At 60.9% G+C, this 21,310-nt stretch overlaps 3 protein-coding genes across 4 annotated transcripts; 2 read left to right on the forward strand and 1 right to left on the reverse strand.

Moving 5' to 3' along the window:
• Window positions 1-570: 570 nt before the first annotated feature.
• ZNF319 (zinc finger protein 319) lies at window positions 571-6,725 on the reverse strand. Of its 2 annotated transcripts, none has more exons than XM_054841093.1 (2): window positions 6,079-6,725; window positions 571-4,594 (listed from the first exon to the last, which is right to left on the reverse strand). In XM_054841093.1, the coding sequence occupies exon 2, from the start codon at window positions 4,220-4,222 to the stop codon at window positions 2,561-2,563; it is 1,662 nt and encodes a 553-aa protein (XP_054697068.1). In that variant the 5' UTR covers window positions 4,223-4,594; window positions 6,079-6,725; the 3' UTR covers window positions 571-2,560. The 2 variants fall into 2 exon arrangements, with proteins under 2 accessions (XP_054697068.1, XP_054697067.1); XM_054841092.1 differs by having other exon boundaries at window positions 6,069-6,725.
• Window positions 6,726-6,840: 115 nt separating this feature from the next.
• Window positions 6,841-11,971, forward strand: USB1 (U6 snRNA biogenesis phosphodiesterase 1). The gene is made up of 7 exons (XM_054841094.1): window positions 6,841-7,057; window positions 7,161-7,312; window positions 7,511-7,694; window positions 8,190-8,243; window positions 9,424-9,529; window positions 10,406-10,489; window positions 10,785-11,971. Exons 1-7 carry the CDS (start codon window positions 6,963-6,965, stop codon window positions 10,887-10,889), a joined length of 780 nt encoding a protein of 259 aa, XP_054697069.1. The 5' UTR covers window positions 6,841-6,962; the 3' UTR covers window positions 10,890-11,971.
• A 1,032-nt stretch (window positions 11,972-13,003) lies between these two features.
• On the forward strand, window positions 13,004-18,681 carry MMP15 (matrix metallopeptidase 15). The gene is made up of 10 exons (XM_054841091.1): window positions 13,004-13,521; window positions 14,765-14,913; window positions 15,166-15,288; window positions 15,399-15,706; window positions 15,941-16,102; window positions 16,222-16,445; window positions 16,587-16,725; window positions 16,957-17,107; window positions 17,179-17,294; window positions 17,539-18,681. Exons 1-10 carry the CDS (start codon window positions 13,387-13,389, stop codon window positions 17,988-17,990), a joined length of 1,959 nt encoding a protein of 652 aa, XP_054697066.1. The 5' UTR covers window positions 13,004-13,386; the 3' UTR covers window positions 17,991-18,681.
• The last annotated feature ends 2,629 nt before the right edge of the window (window positions 18,682-21,310 follow it).

Here is a 21,310-nt window from a genome sequence, read left to right on the forward strand (position 1 = left end):
CCAAACGCCTCCTCTAGCCAGCTGCTGCCCCAGAAAGAAATATGGCCACAAAAGACCCGGAGGCTCCAGCAGCCTCCATTTCACACCTTCCTCTTACTAAAGATGAGCCTCTCTACAAGCTCCCAGATCTGAGTGCTGATCCCGGCTGCCAGTGCTGCGCTCAAGACGACTGCTGAACCCCCAGCACTGTGGGACCTGCGGCAGATGCGCCAGGCTGCTGCGGGCAAGAGCAGAGCTAACCACGGGCAGAGGCAGGAACAGAGCAAGGGTTCAGGTGAGTGCCGTGTTCCCGGCTGGCTCCAGTCCCAAGCTCGCAGACTCCATCACCACCAAGCCCTTCTGTAAAGACAGGATTAGCCTTCCTTGGTTTTACTCCTCATTTTTACTCCTACAGTAAAGCATACACTGAACTTACTACGTATTAAACAGCAAAAAACAGCTACCTAGAACCAAAGAGCTCTTCAGAAATCCAGGTTATCACATCACTTTTTTTTTTTTTTTAAAGATCCAGTATGACATCAAGTTAAACTATACAGTATTTTTTAATGAATATTAACAAACTGCTTTTAAAAAAAAAAAAGAAAAAAAGGAAAAAGAAACACAGAAAACTCGGTAGGAAGTTCTACATCTTTGAGGCAGCATGAAGTAAGATAACCATCGGTCCCTCTTCCTTGGGCAGCAGAAAGCAAGGTCTGCTTTCACCTCGTTAAAGCCATGCATGCAGACTCAGCCCCAGAGTCGGACCTGTCACTGAACTGTCCCAGCCACTGAAAATGCACCCTGTTTCCCCTCACTGTTCTGGAAATGGAAACAAAAGCCTTTCTCCACTCTTTAGATAAGTGTCTACTACCAGCAAAGCAAGCACAGCCCAACTCTCTGCAAGGTTGATCTGTCTATACTTGCCGTGGACATTTATTAAACTTGTCCTTGTGCAGCACATGGGCAACCTACTGGCTGCTGTTCACTAATTGCAGCTCCTCACAACACTCCTACCTCATACAAGGGCCGGCCAAGATCACAGAAGAGCTGAGGCTGGCAGGGACCTCTGGAGATCATCTAGTTCAACTCCCTGCTCGAGTAGGGTCAGCTACAGCAGGTTGTCCAGGACCATGTCCAGGTAGGGCTTGAGTATCTCCACAAATGGGTATTTAACATCTTAATATCTCCAAAGACAGAGAGGGGAAGGCTGGTGGGCAACCTAGGAAGCACGCCTTCAACCTCCAAGGCATCTAACTGGCATGTAACGGGTCTCTCGGTCGTGAGAAGCCAGCAAAGTCCTGCAGAGGAAAACACCTGAGGCTGCATTGACCTTGCTAGGGGAAATTTATTTTTAAGTGATGTTTACAAGAACTGTGCAAAACCTGAAAAATACAGAAGAGGTAAAGAAAGAGTAAAGGGGTAAAACAGGACTCCCGCAAGAGGGGAAAAAAAATATACTCCTCCTTTACACACTGCTAACCTTCCCCTCCCCATGGAGCTGAGCCTGCAGGCCAGGAAGGATTCCCTTCCAGCAAATCAGACACCAAGCCCCCGGCACACAGCGTGGGCGATGGTAGCCTCCAAAGTTGTAGGTTATTAGTAGTGTTCGCCTCACCCTTTAGTGTTTGAACTGCTGGGATGGCCCTTTGCCTGACCCCCCTGGAGGGACGCTAATGGCCCAGGCAGTACAAAGAGGGAAGGGGCCTGGGGGCTGGAGGTAAGTCTTGGCAGGAGAGCTAGGTCCCTCGGGAAGCAGCTCTTAAACGCCAGGCTCTTGACCAGGAGCAGGGCATCGAGGCTCTCCTCGCCACACCTTCTGGTAGCGGCGCAGCGCTGGCTACTCTTCCCCGTGCTGCTGGCAGGGACGGGGCGCGGGCAGGCGCGCTCAGAACCCTTGCAGAGCGTGACAGCCAGCGACTGCAAAAGCAGCAATGCCAAAGTGCTTTTTGGAGCTGTGCAGCCCCATGGCTTTTCCCTTTCTACGCTCTAGAAAGAGGGAGAGCAGGGGAGGTTGGGGCAATCAGCGCTAACGATCTGAAATGGTCCTCTCAACTGAGCTTGGACCAAGAAAGTTGGGAGATCCCAGCAACGGAAACCTGCTACTTCCTCACCGAGCAGTGCGCCCCAGGAGAAGGGAGGGCTGGCTCTGCTTTGCTCGCAAGCCCTCTCCAGGAGGAGAGTCACCCAGCCCTCCCTGCTGACCCCACCAGGCAGGGCAAGGGAAAAAGGCTGCACGCAAAGGGCTGGTGCCGGCAGCGGGCAGCTGAGCTCCCAGCACTGGAACTGCAGGTACAGCGTGAACTACAGTCCAGGGGACGCCAGGCAACCGCAGGCATTGTTTCCTCTCCCCACCTCCCTCCTTTCCTCTCTCACCCCTTCAAGCTTTTCACATCGTCCGTCACCCCTGCAGTACAGGTGGCGTATCAACCGCAGAGGCCAGAGGAAAGTTTACCTGCCCGCCCACCATACTTCCCCTTTCCCCCAAACTCCCTGGAGGCAATCTACAACCGAGGAGAGGGAAGGGGAGGCTGAGGCTCGGGAGCGTCACATGCAAGCTGAAAGCCGCCGAGGGGTGGGAGGCTCACGGCAAGCAGGCAGCCACCTGGTAGGCGCCCTCGGCCGTGTGCTGGACGCTGTGCTCCTGCAGCAGGCCCAAGTCCAGGAACCGTTCCCCGCACCACATGCACTTGTACTGCTGCTCCCGGGCATGCACGCTGTGGTGCTTGTTGAGGTGCTCGCGCTGCTTGAAGGCCTTCTCACAGGAGGGGCACTTGTAGGGCTTCTCACCCGTGTGCACGCGCCGATGGCGCTGCAGGTCCGAGGCGTACTTGAACCGCTTTTCACAGTCAGGGCACTTGAGGGGCTTCTCGCGGGCTGGGTCACAGCGGTGCTGCACGAACTCAGAGGAGGAGAAGAAACGTCTCTCGCAGAGCGTGCACTTGAGCGGCTTCTCGGCGCAGTGGGCCAGCTGGTGCTTCTGCAGAGCCGAGGCCCGCTTGTAGGACTTGTTGCACACCGCGCACTTGAAGGGCCGCTCCGCGTTCTGCACGCACTTGTGCCGCAGCAACTCTGAGGACTGGTTGAAGCCTTTCTGGCACACGTTGCACTTGAAGAGGTTTTCTATGCCGTGCACGTGCTGGTGGTACACCAGGTGCGAGGGCTGCACGAAGCCCTTCTCGCACAGGTTGCACTTGAAGGGCTCCTCAGCCTTGTGCGTGCGGCGGTGGCGCATGAGTGCATACTGCTGCTTGAAGCTCATCTGGCAAAGGTCACACTTGAAGGGCCGCTCCTCGCTGTGTGTGCGCTCGTGCTGCCGCAGGTCCGAGGGGCGCTTGAAGGCCTTCTGGCACTCGCCGCAGCGAAAGGGCCGTTCCCCACTGGGTGTGCAGGGGTGCTGCAGCAGCTCCGACGACTCCTTGAAATGCAGCTCACAGACATTGCACTTGAAGAGGTGCTCTCCTGAGTGCGCGTACATGTGGCGCACCAGGTGGGAGCGGTGCTTGAAGGTCTTCTCGCACACCGTGCACTTGTAGGGCCGCTCCGAGCTGTGCGTCCGTTTGTGGTGAACCAGGTGGGACGACTGGCTGAAGCTCTTGTCACACAGCGTGCACTTGTACGGCTTCTCACCCGTGTGGATGCGCTCATGCCGGGACAGCTCCGAGAGGTGCTTGAAGGTTTTCTGACAGATGGAGCAGCTGTAGGGCTTCTCCGAGGGGTCGAGAGGCTGCGGATGCTCTCCCTCAGGAGGCTTGTAGGTCTTCTCACAGATAGAGCACTTCATGGCGTTGCCGTTGTGGACATTGTGGTGCTGCGCCAGCGAGGTCAGGAGGGAGAAGCCCATCTTGCAAACACCGCACACAAAGGGCTTCTGCTCCACCTGGATGCACTGGTGTTCGAGGAGATCAGTGGCCTGGTGGAAGATCTTCAGGCACTGGGTACACTGGAAAGAGCGGTCATGGCCTGGCAAGCACTGGTGTTCATGGGGGTTGGAGAGGTGAGCGAGGTCATGGCCACACACACCGCATTTGTGGGATGGCTCTCCAGCCTGGATGGGGGCGTGCTGGTGGTGCTGCAGACCAGGGTCTGGCTGGAGCAGGATGCCATAGACGGCACAGCCCAAGGGGTTGTCAGCAGTGCTGGGCGGGATGGAGTGCTCTGGGAGGGCGGCTGCCCCAGCGTGGTGCTGCTGCGGTGGCGGCGGCTGCTGCGGTTGCTGCTGTTGCTGCTGCCAGCTTTCTGACATGCTTGGGGAAAAAAACGGGATTTTCGCAGTGACAGCTTCAGCTTCTCGGTTGAAAGGGTTCAAGTGAAAACAAAAATTGAAAGTATCCAAGATCCTGATTCCCTGTAGCTGATCCTCTGAAGTCAAGGACAGAAAATCCAGCCCACAGCCAGGATCTTGGGAAGCAAAGAGGTGACTGAGACTCCGCAGCCTCCTCCTTAGATCAGCACAAGTTCTTTGTGGACTGATTTGGTTTCGCTTTTTCTTTTTTGGACAAAAGAACAAGAGGCAGAAGCAAGTGCCTTGAAGACAAGAGGAGGCCCTTCTCCGTGCTGGCTGCGATGTGGTCACATTTGGGAAGAGCGAGGGAAGCAGCCCCGGGAGCAGCTCTCTCTACAAGGAAGAAGACAGCTCATGTCAGGTCTCAGGAAAGACAGGGAACTCTCCGGTCAACCTCTCACCACGGCTCACTTTGAAATCTCTCCTGCATCCCTGCAAAGCTACCTGGAAGCCAGTCTGGGGAGTTAACCAGAACCGGAGACCCCCCTGCTGCGTGCTCAGCCTGGAAAGGCTCAAGCTCTGCCCGGCTGCAGTCAGGCACACTTTTGAGTGGCGTGCTCTCACGAGAGGCAGCACAACTGCCCAGGTCCTGGTCAGCTCAGCTGTTCCCCCATATGCTGTCAGTCGCTGAATCTCCCAGCCCTGCTAGGGGCACTGGCTAAGAACATCGGTTCCTGCACAGGCTGAGGTACGCCAAATGCTGTGCTATGAAGAAGCTACTGGGTTAGATTCTACACCTGTCAAGGCAGATCCAACCTGATCCCACTCCAGCTGAAACATCCCTGTGAAGCAATTCTGCTCCTCCTGCGGCTCGAGTATTGGGGACATTACCCAAGGGATATAAGAGATTTCCCCCTCTCCAGGCATCACCTGTAGTTCTCTGGCTCTTCCTAGTCTAAGGGGAAGGTTACCCTATCCACAGACAAAACACAGAACCCACAGGCATTGTGCGCAGAACTCTCTGTGAAGATAAAAGAAGCGTTAAAGCAATGGCTCGGCTGAACCTCCTACCAAACCATGGAATAAAAGCTGGACACTGGAGCTGAACAACCTACACCACAGGTGCTGCCTGGCCTTACTAGCATTGCAGGGGTTTTGCTTACTGAAAAGTTCCGGTCTTTCTAGAGATGTCCAGTAAAACGTGGTATCAACTTAGAGTAGAGTAAAACCCACCAGCGAGCAGCAGACAGCAGCAGTGCCAACGCACCTCAAGAGAAAGGAAAGGTCCAGGCCTTGGCAAGAAGCGGCAGCTAGCGCTCCTGGCTCACGAGCCTCTAACCCCACAAAAGCACAGCCGTTTCTGCATCAAACTGCCTGCTCTCACCCAGGGAAAGTAAAACCCCAGTCTAACAGGAAGGCGTTTGTTGTATTTAAAACGAAGTGATAAAGAGCATCGAAGAAACCCACTTCCCAGCATCCTCACCTGCTCCAGCACTGAACTGCCCCACAGCTTGGGCAGCGCTGGACCACGCTTCTGCCTACAGGGACAGTGCATTACTTCGTCCGCTGGCACAATCTGGGGCAGTAAAACGCCCAAAGGCCTCATCGCAGCCCTGCTCATACGCAGGATCTCCTCTTTCTCCTACGTGGCTCACCTTGACTGCTGACACAAAGGGAGGGCTTGCAGTTATGATACCTAGCACCCGCGCTCAATAGGATACAAAACTTCAGCACAGCCCCACCTTCCCCCACACGCAACATTAACCACGGCAGGAGCGACCCAACAGCAACAGCATCCCAGACCGTCCGGCCTAACGGGGAGGGGAGGCGTGCGTCCCCCCGGCAGGGAAGAATGAGAAATACCAACCTTGGCTTACCGCGGGCTCTGCACGGGTACCCGAGTCGGCGCCGGCTCCGAGCCTAACTCATCCCTCCGTGGGAGGTGGGAAGCGACAACCATTTAAGGAGCGAAGATGGGAAAGCAGAGGTACTTTCAAACTGGAGAGGCAGCCCGCAGCACGGCCCGCTCCGGCATGGTCCGGTCCGGTCCGACTCCCGCCTGCCCCTGGTTCCCCGCTCGCCGGGCCTCCCGCAGCCGGGCCCAGGCCGCCTCAGGGAGAGGCGCGGCGGGGCCGCGGGGCGCGGGGGCGGCCGAGGAGCTCGGAGGCCAGCCGCCGCCACCGCAGCCCGCGGCGAGGCCCGTCCCGCCGCTCGCCTCTCCCCATGGGACGGCTCCTCCGGCCCCCGCCGGCCTGCAGGCGAACGCGGCGGCGGCGCCCCGAGGCCTTCACCGCCGCCGCGCCAGGAGGCCCCGCGGCGGAGCGAGGGGGGAGGGGGGGGTGTCCCTGCCCGGCCGGGGCCGCCCCCGCCCCGGCGAGGCCCACACAAAGGGCGGCGGCGGCGGCGGCCGGGCCCCTCACCTGCGGCGGGAGGCCCCTGTCAGCCCGCTCGCCGCCGGCGGGGCCGCGGCCTGCGCGCTCCGCCCGAGTCCCGCGCTGGCGTGGCGGCGGGAGCCGGGAGGAAGGGAAGGAAGGGAAGGTAAGGGGGCGCCGGTGCCAGAGCCAGAGGCGGGCGGGCGGCGGCCGCGGGGTGCGGGAGGGAGCGGAGCGGGCCGGGCCGGCCGCGGCGGCGGCGGAGGAGGCGGGGCGGGGCGGGCCGCGGCGGCTGCCCCCTGCCGGGCCGCGCCGACAACAGCGCCGCCGCCCGCCGACAGCGGCAGCGCCGTGGAGGGGCCTGGGGGGCCCGGCAGGCCGGGGCGGCCATGAGGGCCGCGCTGGTGGGGTACAGCAGCTCGGAGGAGGAGGAGGAGGAAGGGGGACTCCGGGGCGACAGCGCGCAGGGTCCCCCCCCAGCCAGGTGGGTGCGGTGGCGGGGGGGGGGAGGGGCGGCGGGAGCGAGCGGGGCCGGGTGAGGAACTCGCGGCCTTCCTCCTCCTCATCGTCCTCCTCGGTCCCTGCAGCGCCGGCCGCCCCCGCCTGCCCGTCCCCGCCGGCCTGCCGGGCGATCCGGAGCCGGAGGAAGCCGTTAGCGATGACAGCTCCCGGCACGGCGGCCGCGTCCGCGGCTTCCCCCACGAGCGGGGCAGCTGGGCCACCCACGTCTACCTGCCCTGTAGGTACCCGCGGCCCGGGACGGGACGGGGCCGGGGGGGAGGGCGGGACGGAGCCCCGCCGGGTGAGGCCCGACGAGCCCCCAGGGTCAGCCGGTGTTCGGCGGGGACCGGAGCCCTGGGGGACCCGCCTGTCCCCGGTGGGGATCCGTGGCCGGTGCTCCCGGGAGGGACCCGGCTGTGACTGCGCTGCCCCGCAGACAGAGTCCAGGAGGAATTCCTGGAGCTGCTGGAGCTCCTGGTGTCCCGCGCTCGCACCTACGTCTCCTCGCTGGCTGCCATGGAGGAGTTCCACCTCAGCCTCTCGCAGTGCGTGGTGCTGCGCTACCACTGGATAGACCCCTTTGTCCGCTCCCTCAAGGAGCGCCTGGCCGCCTTCCACAGGTAGGGACGGTGCAGCCCTGGGAGAGCGCTCCTCACACCCTTCCCTCTCCCTCGAGGCCTGTGTTTCACCAGCGTCCGCACCCTCAGTCATCTCTGGCAGCTGCTGCTGCACCAGTAAAGCCCTGGGGAGCTTTTCCTCTCTACTTCAGGATCCGGCACCAGGCAGGTCAGGTCTCAGCTGACAAGGACAAGGCCAGAGCTGTGCCGTCCTGTGAAGCACAGATGGTTTCATTGCTTACATCTGGCTCAGGTGCCTGCTGAGCATCAGCTGCTTCAGGGCTTCTGTCACCATCTGGGTTTTGGAGGGCTGGAAACCAGGGGGTAATGGATTAATTTGGGCCCAGAAAGGTTCTGGTTGCACTGATTTGGTCCATCTGTGGCATGCATTTGCCTTTATCTTTCCACAGCTCTGTAGAAATCCTGTCCCCTCCCTGTCTTCTCTGTTTTTCTTTTTTTTTTTTCCCACTAGCTGATATAGGATCATTCTTATTTCAGGTTCTTCTGTGTAGCTGACCAAGTGAAGGTTTACACCAACCAGAACAAAACTAGGTGAGCGAGCAGCAGAGCAGCCTGCCTGCCTGCGGTCAAGGCTGGGCAAGGTGCTGGGTGGGTTGGAAGTGTCACCCTGCTTGTCCTAAAGTGACTGGGCTGAGCCGTGTGACAGGGCAGTGTGTGATCACCTTGCCTCCAGAGGTTTCACACCTTTCCCCAGCCACTTGCACAAATTTTTACCTTCAGCACTGATTTTCTGCAAGCCGTTGGTCTCATTAGCGGTGGCCGAACCTCAGGCTGCAGGATTTCAGTCTTCTGAAGAGAGGTGATCTGCTCACAACATGACCTGAAGCAGGCCTTTCTGCTGGGGTTAGATTCGTGCTACGGTTTCACAGCAGCTAAAAGAGGCAGCCGCGTTTGCTGGCATCTCCCATCTGGTTTATTCTGGGGTTTTGCAAACCCTTGTGCCAGCGTGAGCAGCCTGAGGCGAGCAGAACTGGGGGCCACCTCTTTTGGCAGCAGCGCTTGTCGTGAAATTGCAGTGCAGGTCTTCCAAGAGCTGGAGAGAAGTAGTTCAGTCACTGCTAATTCTCCTGGGTGTCAGCTCGTAAGCTTGATTTCAACTGAACGCAATTAAGTAGTTTAAATGTCAAAACAAAGGTGATTAAAACTGTGAAAAGTTGCTGAATCTAGCGGGAAAGGCAGCCCACGACAGTCATGGGCGAGACGAAGTGGATCCTGGGTGAGACTTGGTCTTCCCCTCCCCTCCTGAAGTCTAGAAAACCTCATCCAGACAGTCCTTGAGGAGGTACCTCTTTGTCACATCTCTCCAGCTGGGTACTTCCATTCCCCGCTTCCCCTCCCACTGTAAAACCCCTCCGGCAACTTCTGCTTTTTGAGCGCAGCTCCTGCACGGCACGATGCTCTGCTGAAATACCCATGGAATGTGTCCTTTGCCCAGAAAATGAGTTTTCGCGTCCCAAAAGGTGCTGAGTTAATCAAGTAAATCTACGTGGTATATCATCCCATCCTGCTTCTCCCTGCTACCACATCTTTATTTCTGTTTTTCTTCAGAATACAGTCAGCATCCTTGAATGCTTAAACCTGGCATTTCTCAAATTAACTTATGTTATTGGGTAGGGAATTTGCCCGGTAGGAATTCAGGGCTAAGTATGCTTATCGTTGTGCTTTCTGCAGCATGAAGGGGTGCTTGCTGTCTTTTCTTGTCTTTCTTTAGGACCTTTATTGGATTGGAGGTCTCAGCTGGGCATTTCCAGCTGCTGGAGCTGGTCTCAGAGGTGGACAGAGTTCTAGAGGAATTTGACCTTCCCACATTCTACAAGGTGAGGCATCCCCCACTTACTTCCCTGCTGGTCCAGAAATGCTGGCTGATTCCCTGTGAGACGTCCTTGAAATGTTCACCTGAAATAAACAGGAGCGGGGAGGTTAGACTCTGAAAAGGTCTCCTCTGGGCTGGTTGCTGATGTTCATACTTAACACCCCGAACGCGATCTTGCTGAGAATGGGACTAGAGCAAGCCTATGACTTCTGTGTCATGTCCTGTGCAGGAGAGTAAGGATGTTAACTGTCTGGTGGCCTCTTGAGAATTGGGTTTCCAGGGCAAAGGGCCACAGCATATGCCACGGTTGCTGTCCTGCTGTGTGTGGAAGCAGGGTTGTCCTAGGGTTGAATGGGCTTAGGGTGAGCACCCTAGGTCTGAGCGCAATGCTTGTGCCTTTTCCTTGGGCAGTTTCCTAGGGCATCAGTCCAACCTCTTTGCTTGGTACTAGCTTTGGGGGCAGGTTTTGGATTTTGAGGGGCCAAACCCTGATTTCTCTGTCTCCAGAGCTGAGCAGGGGGCTCTTGTCGGTTATTCACAAGTGACCTGCCTACCTGCTCCAGGACAGTCTGTGAGACGTTCTGTGTGCAGTTTGGAAGAGCTTCTGTAGAATTGACCACAGGGAGGCTGGAAACCAGGCAGCCTCACCCACTGGTGTCCAGAAAGGCTGGCGTGGGGAGCCCAGGACTCATCTCACCTCCAGCACTGCCCATATCAGCTCTGCAACTGTTGAGCTGGCAGAGGGGGCTCCCAGCTTCAGGATCCTCCTACCTCTGCGATCCCAGGCAGGGCGGCATCGCACCAGATCTCCCACTGCAGCTCCGTGCGTCGAGCAAAGCATCCTGTAGCCCTTACAATCTCATCCCTGTTTTGTCTTCAGGACCCGTCGTTCCATATCAGCTTGGCCTGGTGTGTCGGGGACCTGTCTGGCAGACTGGAAGGGCAGTGTCTGCGGGAGCTCCAGGTGCGTCCCCACACAGCGCAGAGAGCAGGGGAAGAGCGGAGCTGGTGTCCAGCCGCGTCTCCCTGCCGAGCGTGAGAGTGAGAAATTCTCTTCACTGAGCAAGACAAACTTCACTGGGTGGAAGAAGAGAAGCTTTTTTGGGGTGGGAGCGTGAGTTAAATCACCCTCCAGAGGGAAGTCAGAGGCTTCCAGCCACAAACGGCTGCATCTCTGACTTGGTTCTGAGAGGGAGCTGCCGACTCCATCCTCTGGCAGATCCACTCTCCTGGTACTGACTCCTGCATCTGTTTTCCAGGACATCGTGGACGGGTTTGAGGACTCGCCGCTCCTGCTGCGTGTCCAATGGGAGCAAATCCGTTGCAAGTCGGGGAATAAGTACTTCTCTTTCCCCTTGAGGTAGGGGCTGGTGGGGCTGTGCATTTCAGAGCCTTGAAGGCCCTGATGTTCGACCAAGGAGCGTTCTCCAGTGCAGCTCTGAGAGGTGCAGGCTGTCACACACCTCACACGTTCTTCTTGCCTGCTCAGCATCTCTGGGGTGTTTGTGGCCTCAAGTCAGGCTACTTCCAACTTTGAAAAAGCTGAAGAAATACATGTTTGTAGCAGATTTCATTCTCGCTGCTGGATGTGCTGCAGTCAGCACTGGCGGTTCCAGCCATCCCATGGTCGCTAATTTTGCTGATTTTTAAAAAAAAAAAAAACCCAACAAAAACCCCAAAACTCTATTAAAGCCATAGATGCCTTATGGGAAGGAGGAAGAAGGTAGTGTGGGAAACTGTTGCTAAAGGGAGGGTGTCTCGCATGGTTGGAAACAGCACTGCCTGATTATCAGGAGGCTCTGAGCATGCTTTGAGTAGCAAAAGGCTGGACTCTCTCAGCAGAGCATCTTCCTGCTGTAAGCCCGGACCAGTTCCTGGGTCGTGTTCTGTGTCCCCCTGAAACTGCTGCTGCCACTATAGCGAAATGTCGGTATCCGATCCTTTTGCCAAACAGCAAAAGATGAAACCTGGAGGGGAGAAGTTGGAAACCCCTTGTGTTTCAGTGCTCCAGGCTGGGTCTAAAAGCAGAGCTTCGATTGTGCATGCCATAAGCCCAGGACTTTTTTGGTGGGCTGTTTCTCCTGAGAAGCTTGCTGCTGTGCGTGGGTGAGCCCAAGAGAGGGCAGTGTCAGCTTCTGCCTGAGCTGGAAGGGCAGCGCCCACGGGCGAGTCAAGGGGTGGCAGCTCCTGCCCAGGCTCCATGCTTTTTCCCCGTGGGAACAGCACCCTTGGTGCTGTGGTGACTCTGTGGACGGCGAGTTGGACTTTGTCCCTTGGGAAAAGCTCCTTTTCAATCCTTATGTTCCTGCGGGGAGGTTGGCTGCAGCCTCTCAGGTATTCGGAGCAGGATGCTGATGTGCTGCCCTGAATCTTTCATTCCACATCTGTCTGATGAAAGACTCTGGGACTTCTGAGCAGTAAAAATCTGTCTCCTTGTGTCACAAAATCGTTTCCGTGGTACATTTCAGCGGTTCCCTTTCAGACGTGTCCAGGTCCTGCGGACTTGAGGTGATGCCTCTAAGCACTTCTGTGAGCTCGGTGCTGCGCTGCCCATCCTTGCACACGAGAGAGCCTGGTGGCTTCGTGGCCATGGCAGCATCTCAGCTCCAGTCGCGACATCTGCCAGCACCCATGTGATAGCTGGTTTTCAAAATCCTCAACAAAATTCTGTTACGGCTGTAGCCAGCTAGTTTCTGGGATGGGGATCTGTGTGATAAGATCCCGAGTTTTCTTTTGGGGAAGGAAAACCAAACAAAGGTAGATATATTTAGCCCCTGGGGACTTCCAGTGAAGCTGGCTCTGGCGCGACCGGTTTCTCCATGGTCCAAGTCCAGCAGTGCCGGGTTAATGCTCAACCGGTGGCCCCACTCCTTCCGCGTCGGGGCCCGCCTTGGCACGTCGCCCCGTTTGGTAACTCCCGAGGGTGTCCGGGACCCTGCTGCTGGCCTTGGGGACGGAGCTGGGCTTGGCAGCAGGGCCAGGGGACAAAGTCTGGGGATGGGCGGCTGCCGGCACAGCCCGAAACGGTGCGTGTGAGCGGGCAGGTGTGGCAGGCAGGGTGTGCACGGGGGCAGGCAGGGCTGGTCTGTGTGTGCTGGGCCGTGGCTCTGGCTGCGCATGCCCGTGTGAGTGGCAGCAGGGCTGGGTTGCTGTGCACACTCGTGTGAGTGGCTGGGGGGCTGTGCACACCTGTTTGAGTGGCAGCAGGGCTGGGGGGCTGTGCACACCCGTGTGAGCAGGTGTCGGGGCGGGGGGGCTGTGCACACCCGTGTGAGCGGCTGGGGGGCTGTGCACACCCGTGTGAGCAGGTGTCGGGGCTGGGGGGCTGTGCACACCCGTGTGAGCGGCTGGGGGGCTGTGCACACCCGTGTGAGCAGGTGTCGGGGCGGGGGGAGGGGCGTTGGTGGGAGAGCACGACCCCGCCCCTCGTGGCCACAGCCCCGCCCTCTCTCGGTGGCCCCGCCCCCCCGCCCCGGCCCCGCCCCGCCCGTTCCCCGCCGAGCCGAGCCGCTGTTGCCGCCGTTGCCGCCGCCGCCGCGCTCGCGTCTCTCCGCTGCTCCTGGCGGGAAGGGCAGGGCAGGGCAGGGGCGCGGGAGCCGGGCCGCGGTGGCCGCCCATGTGCCGCGTTCCGTCGGCCTGATCCCACACACAAAGGCGGGCCGGGAGTCGACGGGCCGCGCCTGGCAGCGCCGCCCATGCACCGTGCGCAACCCCCTGCGGCGGCCCGGCCCCGGGCCATGAAGGCGGCTTAGCTCCGGACACCGCCGCGCTCGGCCCGGCCCGGCCCGGCCCGGCCCGGCCCGGCCCGGCCCGGCGCGGCCGGGGGCAGCCGCGAACCGGTGGCAGCGACGCGGCCCCGGTATGGCAGGAGGTGACCGCGCCCCCTGCTGGGCGGGCGGGGCGCTGCGGGCGGGCGGGCGCCCCACGCCGTTACTGGTGTTACTGGTGTTGCTGGTGCTGCTGGTGGGGGCGGCGGGCGAGGATATCAACGCAGAGGTGAGCGGGGGTGGGGGGGGTGGAGCGGGCCTGGGGGGGGGGGCTCCCCTGGGACAGCCTGCCTGCACCCTGCCTGCCCTGCCTGCACCTGCGGCCGCTGGCGCTGCCTGCCCTTTGGGGGCAGGCAGCGCCAGCGGCCGCAGGTGCAGGCAGGGCAGGCAGGGGTCCGGGTCCGTCCCCCCCCCCCCCCGCCGGGGGCGGCGGGCAGCAGCCGGCGGGGGAGAGGAAGCGCTTTGTGCCCACGCGAGGCCGCGGCGGGGGAGGGGGGTGAAAGGGCCTTTGATAAAAGTCTCTGCTCCGCCACCCTGCCTTGGGGGGGGGGGGGGTAAAAAAAAAATTAATGAAAGGTTAGAAAATTTTCAAAATTAAACCTTTTTTTAAAAAAAAAAAATTGGAAAATTAAACCAATGAAAAGTCATTTAGGAAAAAAAACCCCTGTTTTAAAGGTTAAAAGGGGAAAAAAAAAAGATCAGAAAATTAAAATTGAAAGGAAAAAATAAAAATGGAAGGAAAAAATGAAAAATAACAAAAATGAAAAGTAATAATCCAAACAAAAATTTATTTTAAAAAAGTAACTGAAAAAGACAAGAGGCACGGAGGTTGGTGCAGGAAGAGACCTGCTGTGCCCCCGCACCCCTCCTGCCCGCTGCCCCTCTGCGGGGCCACAGCAGTCGCCCAGGGGCCACCTGCCCCCAGCCGCCGCTGGGCACCCCGGGGGGCTGCCAGCCCCGCAGGACAGAAGCCCCTTTGTGGGTGGAGGCCAGGGCGGGGGTCCTGGGCCGCTGCGGGGGGGGGGAAGTGTGGGGGGCTGCTGGCCCCACGTTCCTCTGCGGCTCCCAGGGGACACCTCCGGAGGCGGCGGGCAGCCCGCGGGCAGGCTAGCCCCCTGCCAGCTGCCTTCTCTCCGGGGTCAGGGTGGCCGACAGCCCCCCGAGGTCAGGCCGGAGGATCCCCCACGCGCTTTGTGGGGCAGGGCCGGGGCTCTGTTCCCTGCCTCCCGCCCACTGCCCGCGTGCTCTGGCTTGCCTGTGCTGCCTGCCCTGCCTGCCTGGGTGCGGCATTTTGCCCCCGGCAGCTGGCAGGGACGCCCCGTGAGGGGGTACAGGGCCTGGGCGGCAGCGGGCGGTGGGCTGGGCACTGCCCCGCCGGGCTCACGAGGGGCTGCCTGTCCCCGGGGAGCTCGAGTCCCCCCATCAGGCTGTCCCCTGCTTGCGGCCTCACGCCCGGCTCTCCCCCGGTGCAGGCATGGCTGCGGCTCTACGGCTACCTGCCGCAGCCCAGCCGGCAGATGTCCACCATGCGCTCAGCTCAGACCTTCTCCTTGGCCCTCGCCGAGATGCAGAAGTTCTACGGCATCGCCGTCACCGGCGTCCTGGACGAGGAGACGAAGGCGTGAGTTTCTCCGTGTCCTCTTGCTCTAGCGGAAGGCGGCTCCGCTCCCTGGCGCTTTGGCTTTGCCTGCCAGCCCCTGAGCTCTGCCTGCCCCTGGAAACATGGGTGCTGTCTGCCCTGGGAGCTGCATCTGCTCTTTCGGGGGCTGCAGCCCCGCAGCCGGGACACCTCACTTGCCGTCCGCGGCGGCTGTAACCCCTCGGGGACCTTGGCCGCGGTGGGCTGAGCCCTGGCTCGATGCCCTCCTGGCAGGTGGATGAAACGTCCCCGCTGTGGGGTCCCGGACCAGTTTGGGGCGCGGATGAAGTCCAACATGCGGCGGAAGCGGTACGCGCTGACGGGGCGGCGCTGGAGCCAGAGCCATCTCACCTTCAGGTACCCAACTTCCCCAGGGCTTCCCGCCCCTCCAGCCCATGGAGAGCCATGGACCCCCTTGGGGAGCGAGCTCTGTCCCGGGCCGTCCCCAGTGAGCTCTGTACCACCAGCATCCAGAACTACACGGAGAAGCTGGGTCGGTACCATTCGTACGAGGCCGTCCGCCGAGCTTTCCGGGTGTGGGAGCAAGCCACGCCACTGGTTTTCCGGGAGGTGCCCTACGAGGACATCCGGCAGAAGCGGAAGAAGGAGGCCGACATCATGGTGCTCTTCGCCTCCGGCTTCCATGGAGACAGCTCCCCCTTCGACGGCGTCGGGGGGTTTTTGGCTCATGCGTATTTTCCTGGTCCTGGCATGGGGGGGGACACGCATTTCGACTCGGACGAACCCTGGACGCTGGAGAACACGGATGTGTCTGGTGAGTTGAGGGCCAAGGAGGTGGTGAAGGCAACCAGAGGAGCCTGGTGGGCCTCTGGGTTTGAGGGCAGGAGGATGCGCTGGTGTGGGCAGGAGTGGCAGGGAGAGCAGCTCTGCCATGGGTGGTGCAGGCAGCTTCCACTGGGGCACCCTCGTTTCGGGGTGTTGGGGCTGAGGACCCACCCCATGTGTCGTGTCCTCCACCCTGTCTTGCTGATGGTGCCTTTCTCTGCAGGGAACAACCTTTTTTTGGTAGCCGTGCACGAGCTGGGGCACTCGCTGGGCTTGGAGCACTCCAGCAACCCCAGCGCTATCATGGCCCCCTTCTACCAGTGGATGGACACGGAGAACTTCCAGCTGCCGGAGGATGACCTCAAGGGCATCCAGCAGCTGTACGGTGAGGAACTGGGTGGGGTATCAGCCCAGGGGTGGGATGCTGGGCATGTGCGTCGGGAAACAGGCATGGGTGCCTCTGGTCTGCATCACCCCATCCCTTCTCTCGCCCGCCTGACCCAGGTACCGCAGACGGGCGCCCTCAGCCTACCAAGCCTTTGCCCACCGTGACACCCCGGAGACCTGGCAGGCCAGACCAGAGACCCCCTAAACCACCCCCCCCGGGGAAACCGGAGCGACCCCCCAAACCTGGCAGCCCAGACCGACCTGACCAGTACGGCCCTGACATCTGCGACGGGAACTTCGACACGGTGGCGGTGCTGCGTGGGGAGATGTTTGTGTTCAAGGTACCTGCTGGGACTCCCTCCTGCCCGTTCTCTGGGGATGTGGTGGGTCCCTGGGTGGGAGGATGCCCCAGGAGATGCCTGGCCCTGGGACTGTGTCCCTGTGTCCCCCTCATCCTCTGTCAACACTCCATTTACCACCAGGGACGGTGGTTCTGGAGGGTCCGGCACAACCGGGTGCTGGACAACTACCCCATGCCCATCGGGCACTTCTGGCGGGGCCTCCCCGGGGACATCGATGCTGCTTATGAGAGGCATGACGGGAGGTTCGTCTTCTTTAAAGGTGAGCAGGGAAGCTGGGTGGGAGGGCTGAGGTGCAGGGGGGAGCCCAGTGCTCCCCCCCCAAGCTGCTGAGAGCTGGTTGGCTTCATCCCATCCTGATCCCCCTCCACAGCCGGAGACACTGCCTGACCGAAGGGATGGGGCGGCCACAGGCATCGTACCCCCATCCGCACGTGCGCCTGCTGTGGCAGCCGGGCGCCTCGCTCCCCTTCTCCATCTCCTCCCCCTCCAGGTGACCGGTACTGGCTCTTCCGAGAAGCCAACCTGGAGCCCGGGTACCCGCAGCCCCTGGTCACCTATGGCCAGGGCATCCCCTATGACAGCATCGACACGGCCGTCTGGTGGGAACCCACAGGGCACACCTTCTTCTTTCGTGGGGACAGGTGAGTGGGTGGGCATGGCGGGCGGCGGAGACCCCCGTGCTCCTCACCTGCTCACCGCCTCCCTCCCCCAGATACTGGCGCTTTAACGAAGACACCCGCTCGGTGGACCCTGGGTACCCGAAACCCATCTCTGTCTGGGTGGGCATCCCTCCCTCACCCAAGGGTGCCTTCCTCAGCCCGGACGCCTGTAAGTAGAGAAGGAAAAGAGGCTGGGTGGTGGGAGGGGGGGTGGTGTCACCCCTTCGGTGGCCTGGCCACGAGGGATGGAGGCCAGGAGGTTGCCCAGGAGTCAGCGGTGTTGCCCTTTCTGAAGGGTTTCACTAGTCCCAGAGCAAAACTTGCTGTCCAGGGCATCTGCGGGGGTGTCTAGGTTGTGGGGTGCCCTGCGCCTGCCCACTTACCCCTCGCCTCCATCTTCTCCCCTCCCCCAGCCTCCACCTACTTCTACAGAGGCACAAAGTACTGGAAATTCGACAATGAGCGGCTCAAGACGGAGCCGGGTTACCCCAAATCCATCCTACGGGATTTCATGGGCTGTCACACGGAGCTGGTCCCGGACCCCCATCCCCGCTGGCCTGATGGGGAGCGACCACCCTTCAACCCCGATGGGGATGGGCGGGCCGAAGATGAGGAGGAGGAAGAGGAAGAAGAGGAAGAAGACGAGGAGGATTACAGCGAGGGCGGCCGCCAGCCGGGCGGGGACGTGGACGTGGTGGTGCAGATTGATGAGTACACGCGCACCATGAGCGTCGTCATGGTGCTGGTGCTGCTGGTGCTGCTGCTCTGCATCCTCGGCCTCATCTACGTCATCGTCCAGATGCAGAGGAAGGGTGCGCCCCGAATGCTCCTGTACTGCAAGCGCTCCTTGCAGGAGTGGGTCTGACCCCGGCTCCCTCCTCACACAGCCCCCCGCCACCATGGTGCTACCGATGGACCTGACCTCCCCCTCCCTTCGCCCCTCCCCACGGCCCCTCTCGCCCCTTTGTTGCTTGATGGCTCCAGCCTCAGAAAAAGGGAGGGATGCCCACCCCCACCCCCACCCCCCCCCCCCGGCCCCTCCAGAGCAGCCGGGCTGGGACTGGGCGATGGTCACGGGGGGGGCTTCAGGGCATCCAGGTCCTGCCTGCTCCCCGGCACCTGCCCCCCCACCCCCAGCCATGACCAGGTTGCCGCCCATCACGCTGCGCCCGCCTCTGCCAAGGGGGCCCAGCAGGGTCCCTTCCCCCCGCGTGAACCCGCTGGGCTGCACTTGCGCTGCACAGGGTGGGGAGCGGGCTGGGGACTGCGCACAAGTGCTACGAGCTGGCAGGTCTCAGCTGCCGGCACCTGCAATGGCAGGGAAGTGTGAGGGGAAGGGAGGGCCGAGCTCGTGGCCGTGTTTCCTGTTGAGCCGCAGGGAAGCAGGGATGTGGTGTCTAAAGATAGTACGAGGGGGGAGAGGCCACCTTTGCGAGCCCCCTGCTATGTGCTCGGCCTGGACCCTGCCAGGGGTGGGGCAAAGCCCTGGGAATGTGTGGTCCCGCGGGCAGGGCAGCGGGCACGGCCACCTTGTACGTGCATTAAATGGGTCGGGTGTGTGGAGAGCTGTGGTGCCATCCTTTCTGCCGCGGGATGGGGGCAGGAGCCGTGCGGGCTGCCCTGCATGAGGTTTGGCAGATTTTGTGGGGGCTTGCCTGGGGGTGCCCCTGGCAGCAGACAGAGCCGCCTTTCACCACCTCCCATGGCAGCGGCGATGGCCTCGCCAGGAACACAGTGCGCCTTGTTCTCCCCCCGGCCAGCATCGCGCTCCAGCCCTGGGGCAGCCACCTCCCTTCCCTGGGCAGGGGCCGGTGGCTGCGGCAGCCGGGGGCCAGTGCGTGGTCCCTCCTGGAGCCGGTTTACCGGGTGCTTCGGTGTCCCTGAGCAGCCCCAGCGTGTTTCCTGGGGGGAAGGGGGTGGCTGCATCCTGTCTTGCCACTGCTGTCTCAACAGAGGAAAGCAGAAGCAGGCACGACTGCTGCAGAGATCAGGGAAATAATCGTGGGAGTGGGAAAGATTAGATGCAGCAGGGTAGGAAATTGGCTTTATCCAGGGAAAAAACATTGCTCAGCCTTTAATGGGAAGGAAAACCAAACCACAGCGGGTGGCAGAGGGAGCATGCGGCAGTGATGGAGACAGCGGCTTCCCTGCCTGTGCTGGTGATGCTCACCAGGGTGGAGAGCCAGGGCTGGATTTGCTCTAGAGCCATGGGTGCAGCCTGCGGGGCAGCCTCAGGGCTGGCAGCAGAGGCCTGGCACAGTTAATACACTGATGGGGAGGCAGGCTGGGCAGGGGATGGTGTGGGTCTGCACCATCCCGGTGGAGATAACCCTATGGAGTGGCGGGGCGGGGGGGGGGGGGGTGCTGGCTCTCCCTCTGGGATGACTCCAGCCACAATCGCCTTCCCACCCTCTGCCAGGGCTTCCTCCAGACCAGAGCAGCACCCTGACAGCACCCTGCCAGCATCCTGCCAGCATCCTGCCTGGCCTCTTTCCCCACGGGGCTGGTGGCTCTGACCCAGGGCTTGGTGCAGGGAGCATTAACTCAGCCCCAACCTGCTCTCCCCTCCCTGGGGCTCCGGCTGCCCCTCTGCCCCCATCCCCTCCCTGCCAGCACTGGGGGTGGGGGGGGGGTGGGGTGGGGGGTGGTCCCCGACTTCATGGGTGGGTAGGGATGAAGCCTTTGTGCGCCCTCCCTCCTCCCCAATCCTTCCCCCTCCCCAGGACCCAGAGCTGCTGGCTCAGTGCCCAAGACTCGGCTGCAGCCACTTCTCAGCACTAAATTACCTCGAGCCCCTGCACTGCTCATCAGCCACTAACTATAAAAGGGAAGGACTAACGCTGGTGCTCACCCCACTTTCCCAGAGCTGGTTGCACCGGTGGGGGGGGAATCTGTGGCCTGGGCCACCCATCCCCTGCCCTGGCCTCCATCCCTGTCCACGCTGGGCTGCGATTCCCAGCCTTTAGCTGATTTCCTGGGAAACATGCTTGGCTCAGACTCAGCACATCACTGCAGTCAAGCGAGAGCCAAAATCAGGGACAGAAAAACCCTGAAGAACTGGGGGGGGGGAGAAGTCTCCCAGTGGCTCCAGGCACTGTTGTATTCCCTCGGCTGGCCGTGCTGGGTCACATTCCTTGGCTTTTAACTGCTTTCAATTCGTTTTTGACCATTTAGCACAGATTCATGCTTGCATGGTTCCTTGCCAGAGCCATGGGAGGACCCACAGCTCTGCTGGACCAGGAGCCCTGCTGCAGGGCGGCCCGGCACCCCCGCCTGCCCGAAACCAGGGCCAGCCCAGCACCGGGAGCTACCAAAAGGCACAAACATGGCCAAAAGGCGAGGCAGGAGGAAAGCGTGGCCAGGCTTTGCTGCTCCCCGCCCCCGCAAAGGCAGCTCCAGAGGCAGGCGCAGATGCATTTCCCACGACAGATGCATTTCCCACACTAGATGCACTTCCCATGGCAGATGCATTTCCGACAACAGATTTATTTCCCACGGCAGCTGTGTTTCCCTTTTCTCCTAGGAATGCTGAGGGCTCGGTGGGATACAGTGGTGAGGACCCCAAAGCCTGGTACCCGGCGAGACGCCAGGCTCACAGGGAAAGCCAGCTGAACCAGCCAAGGATGCCCAGGGCCATCCCCCTCCCTGGGCAGCCCTGCCATGGCAGGGGAGGGGGCTCCTTGCTGATTCAGAGAGGGACAGGGGCTGGGAGCAATTCCCCAGGGGGAACTGGTGGTGCTGGGAGCAGAGGCCCAGGCTGCCTGGGTTTGGCGAGCTGGGACATCCCACCCCCTCCTGCTTTTCCCCGGATGCTACAGCATAGCTGGTGCCAGAAGCCCAGGGCCATCTGGAAACGCTCATGGACAGAAACACTCCTGGACAGCAGCAAGGGACCCCAGCGGAGACAAAGCCCAGCGTTTCAGCAGGGCCCGGGCGCTTTGCCGGAGGCTTCCGCTCTGCCCGCAGCAGGGTCGGCTCACCTCCGGCCACCCACAGGCACAAGACCCCGGGGAGGGCAGGGACGCACCTGCTGCAAGGGACGGGGCTTTTGGTGGCTCGAGGGAGCGCAAGTCCTGCTCAGCCCAGCCCTGGCAGGCACCAGGCAGTCCTGCCAGGATCCACCCCCACCAGGCAGCTCCCAGCTTCCCAAAAATAGGCTGGAGAAGCCCGACCTGGAAAAGACCC

The sequence above is a fragment of the Grus americana genome, chromosome 13 (genome assembly GCF_028858705.1).
Source record: "Grus americana isolate bGruAme1 chromosome 13, bGruAme1.mat, whole genome shotgun sequence".
Taxonomy (NCBI): domain Eukaryota; kingdom Metazoa; phylum Chordata; class Aves; order Gruiformes; family Gruidae; genus Grus; species Grus americana.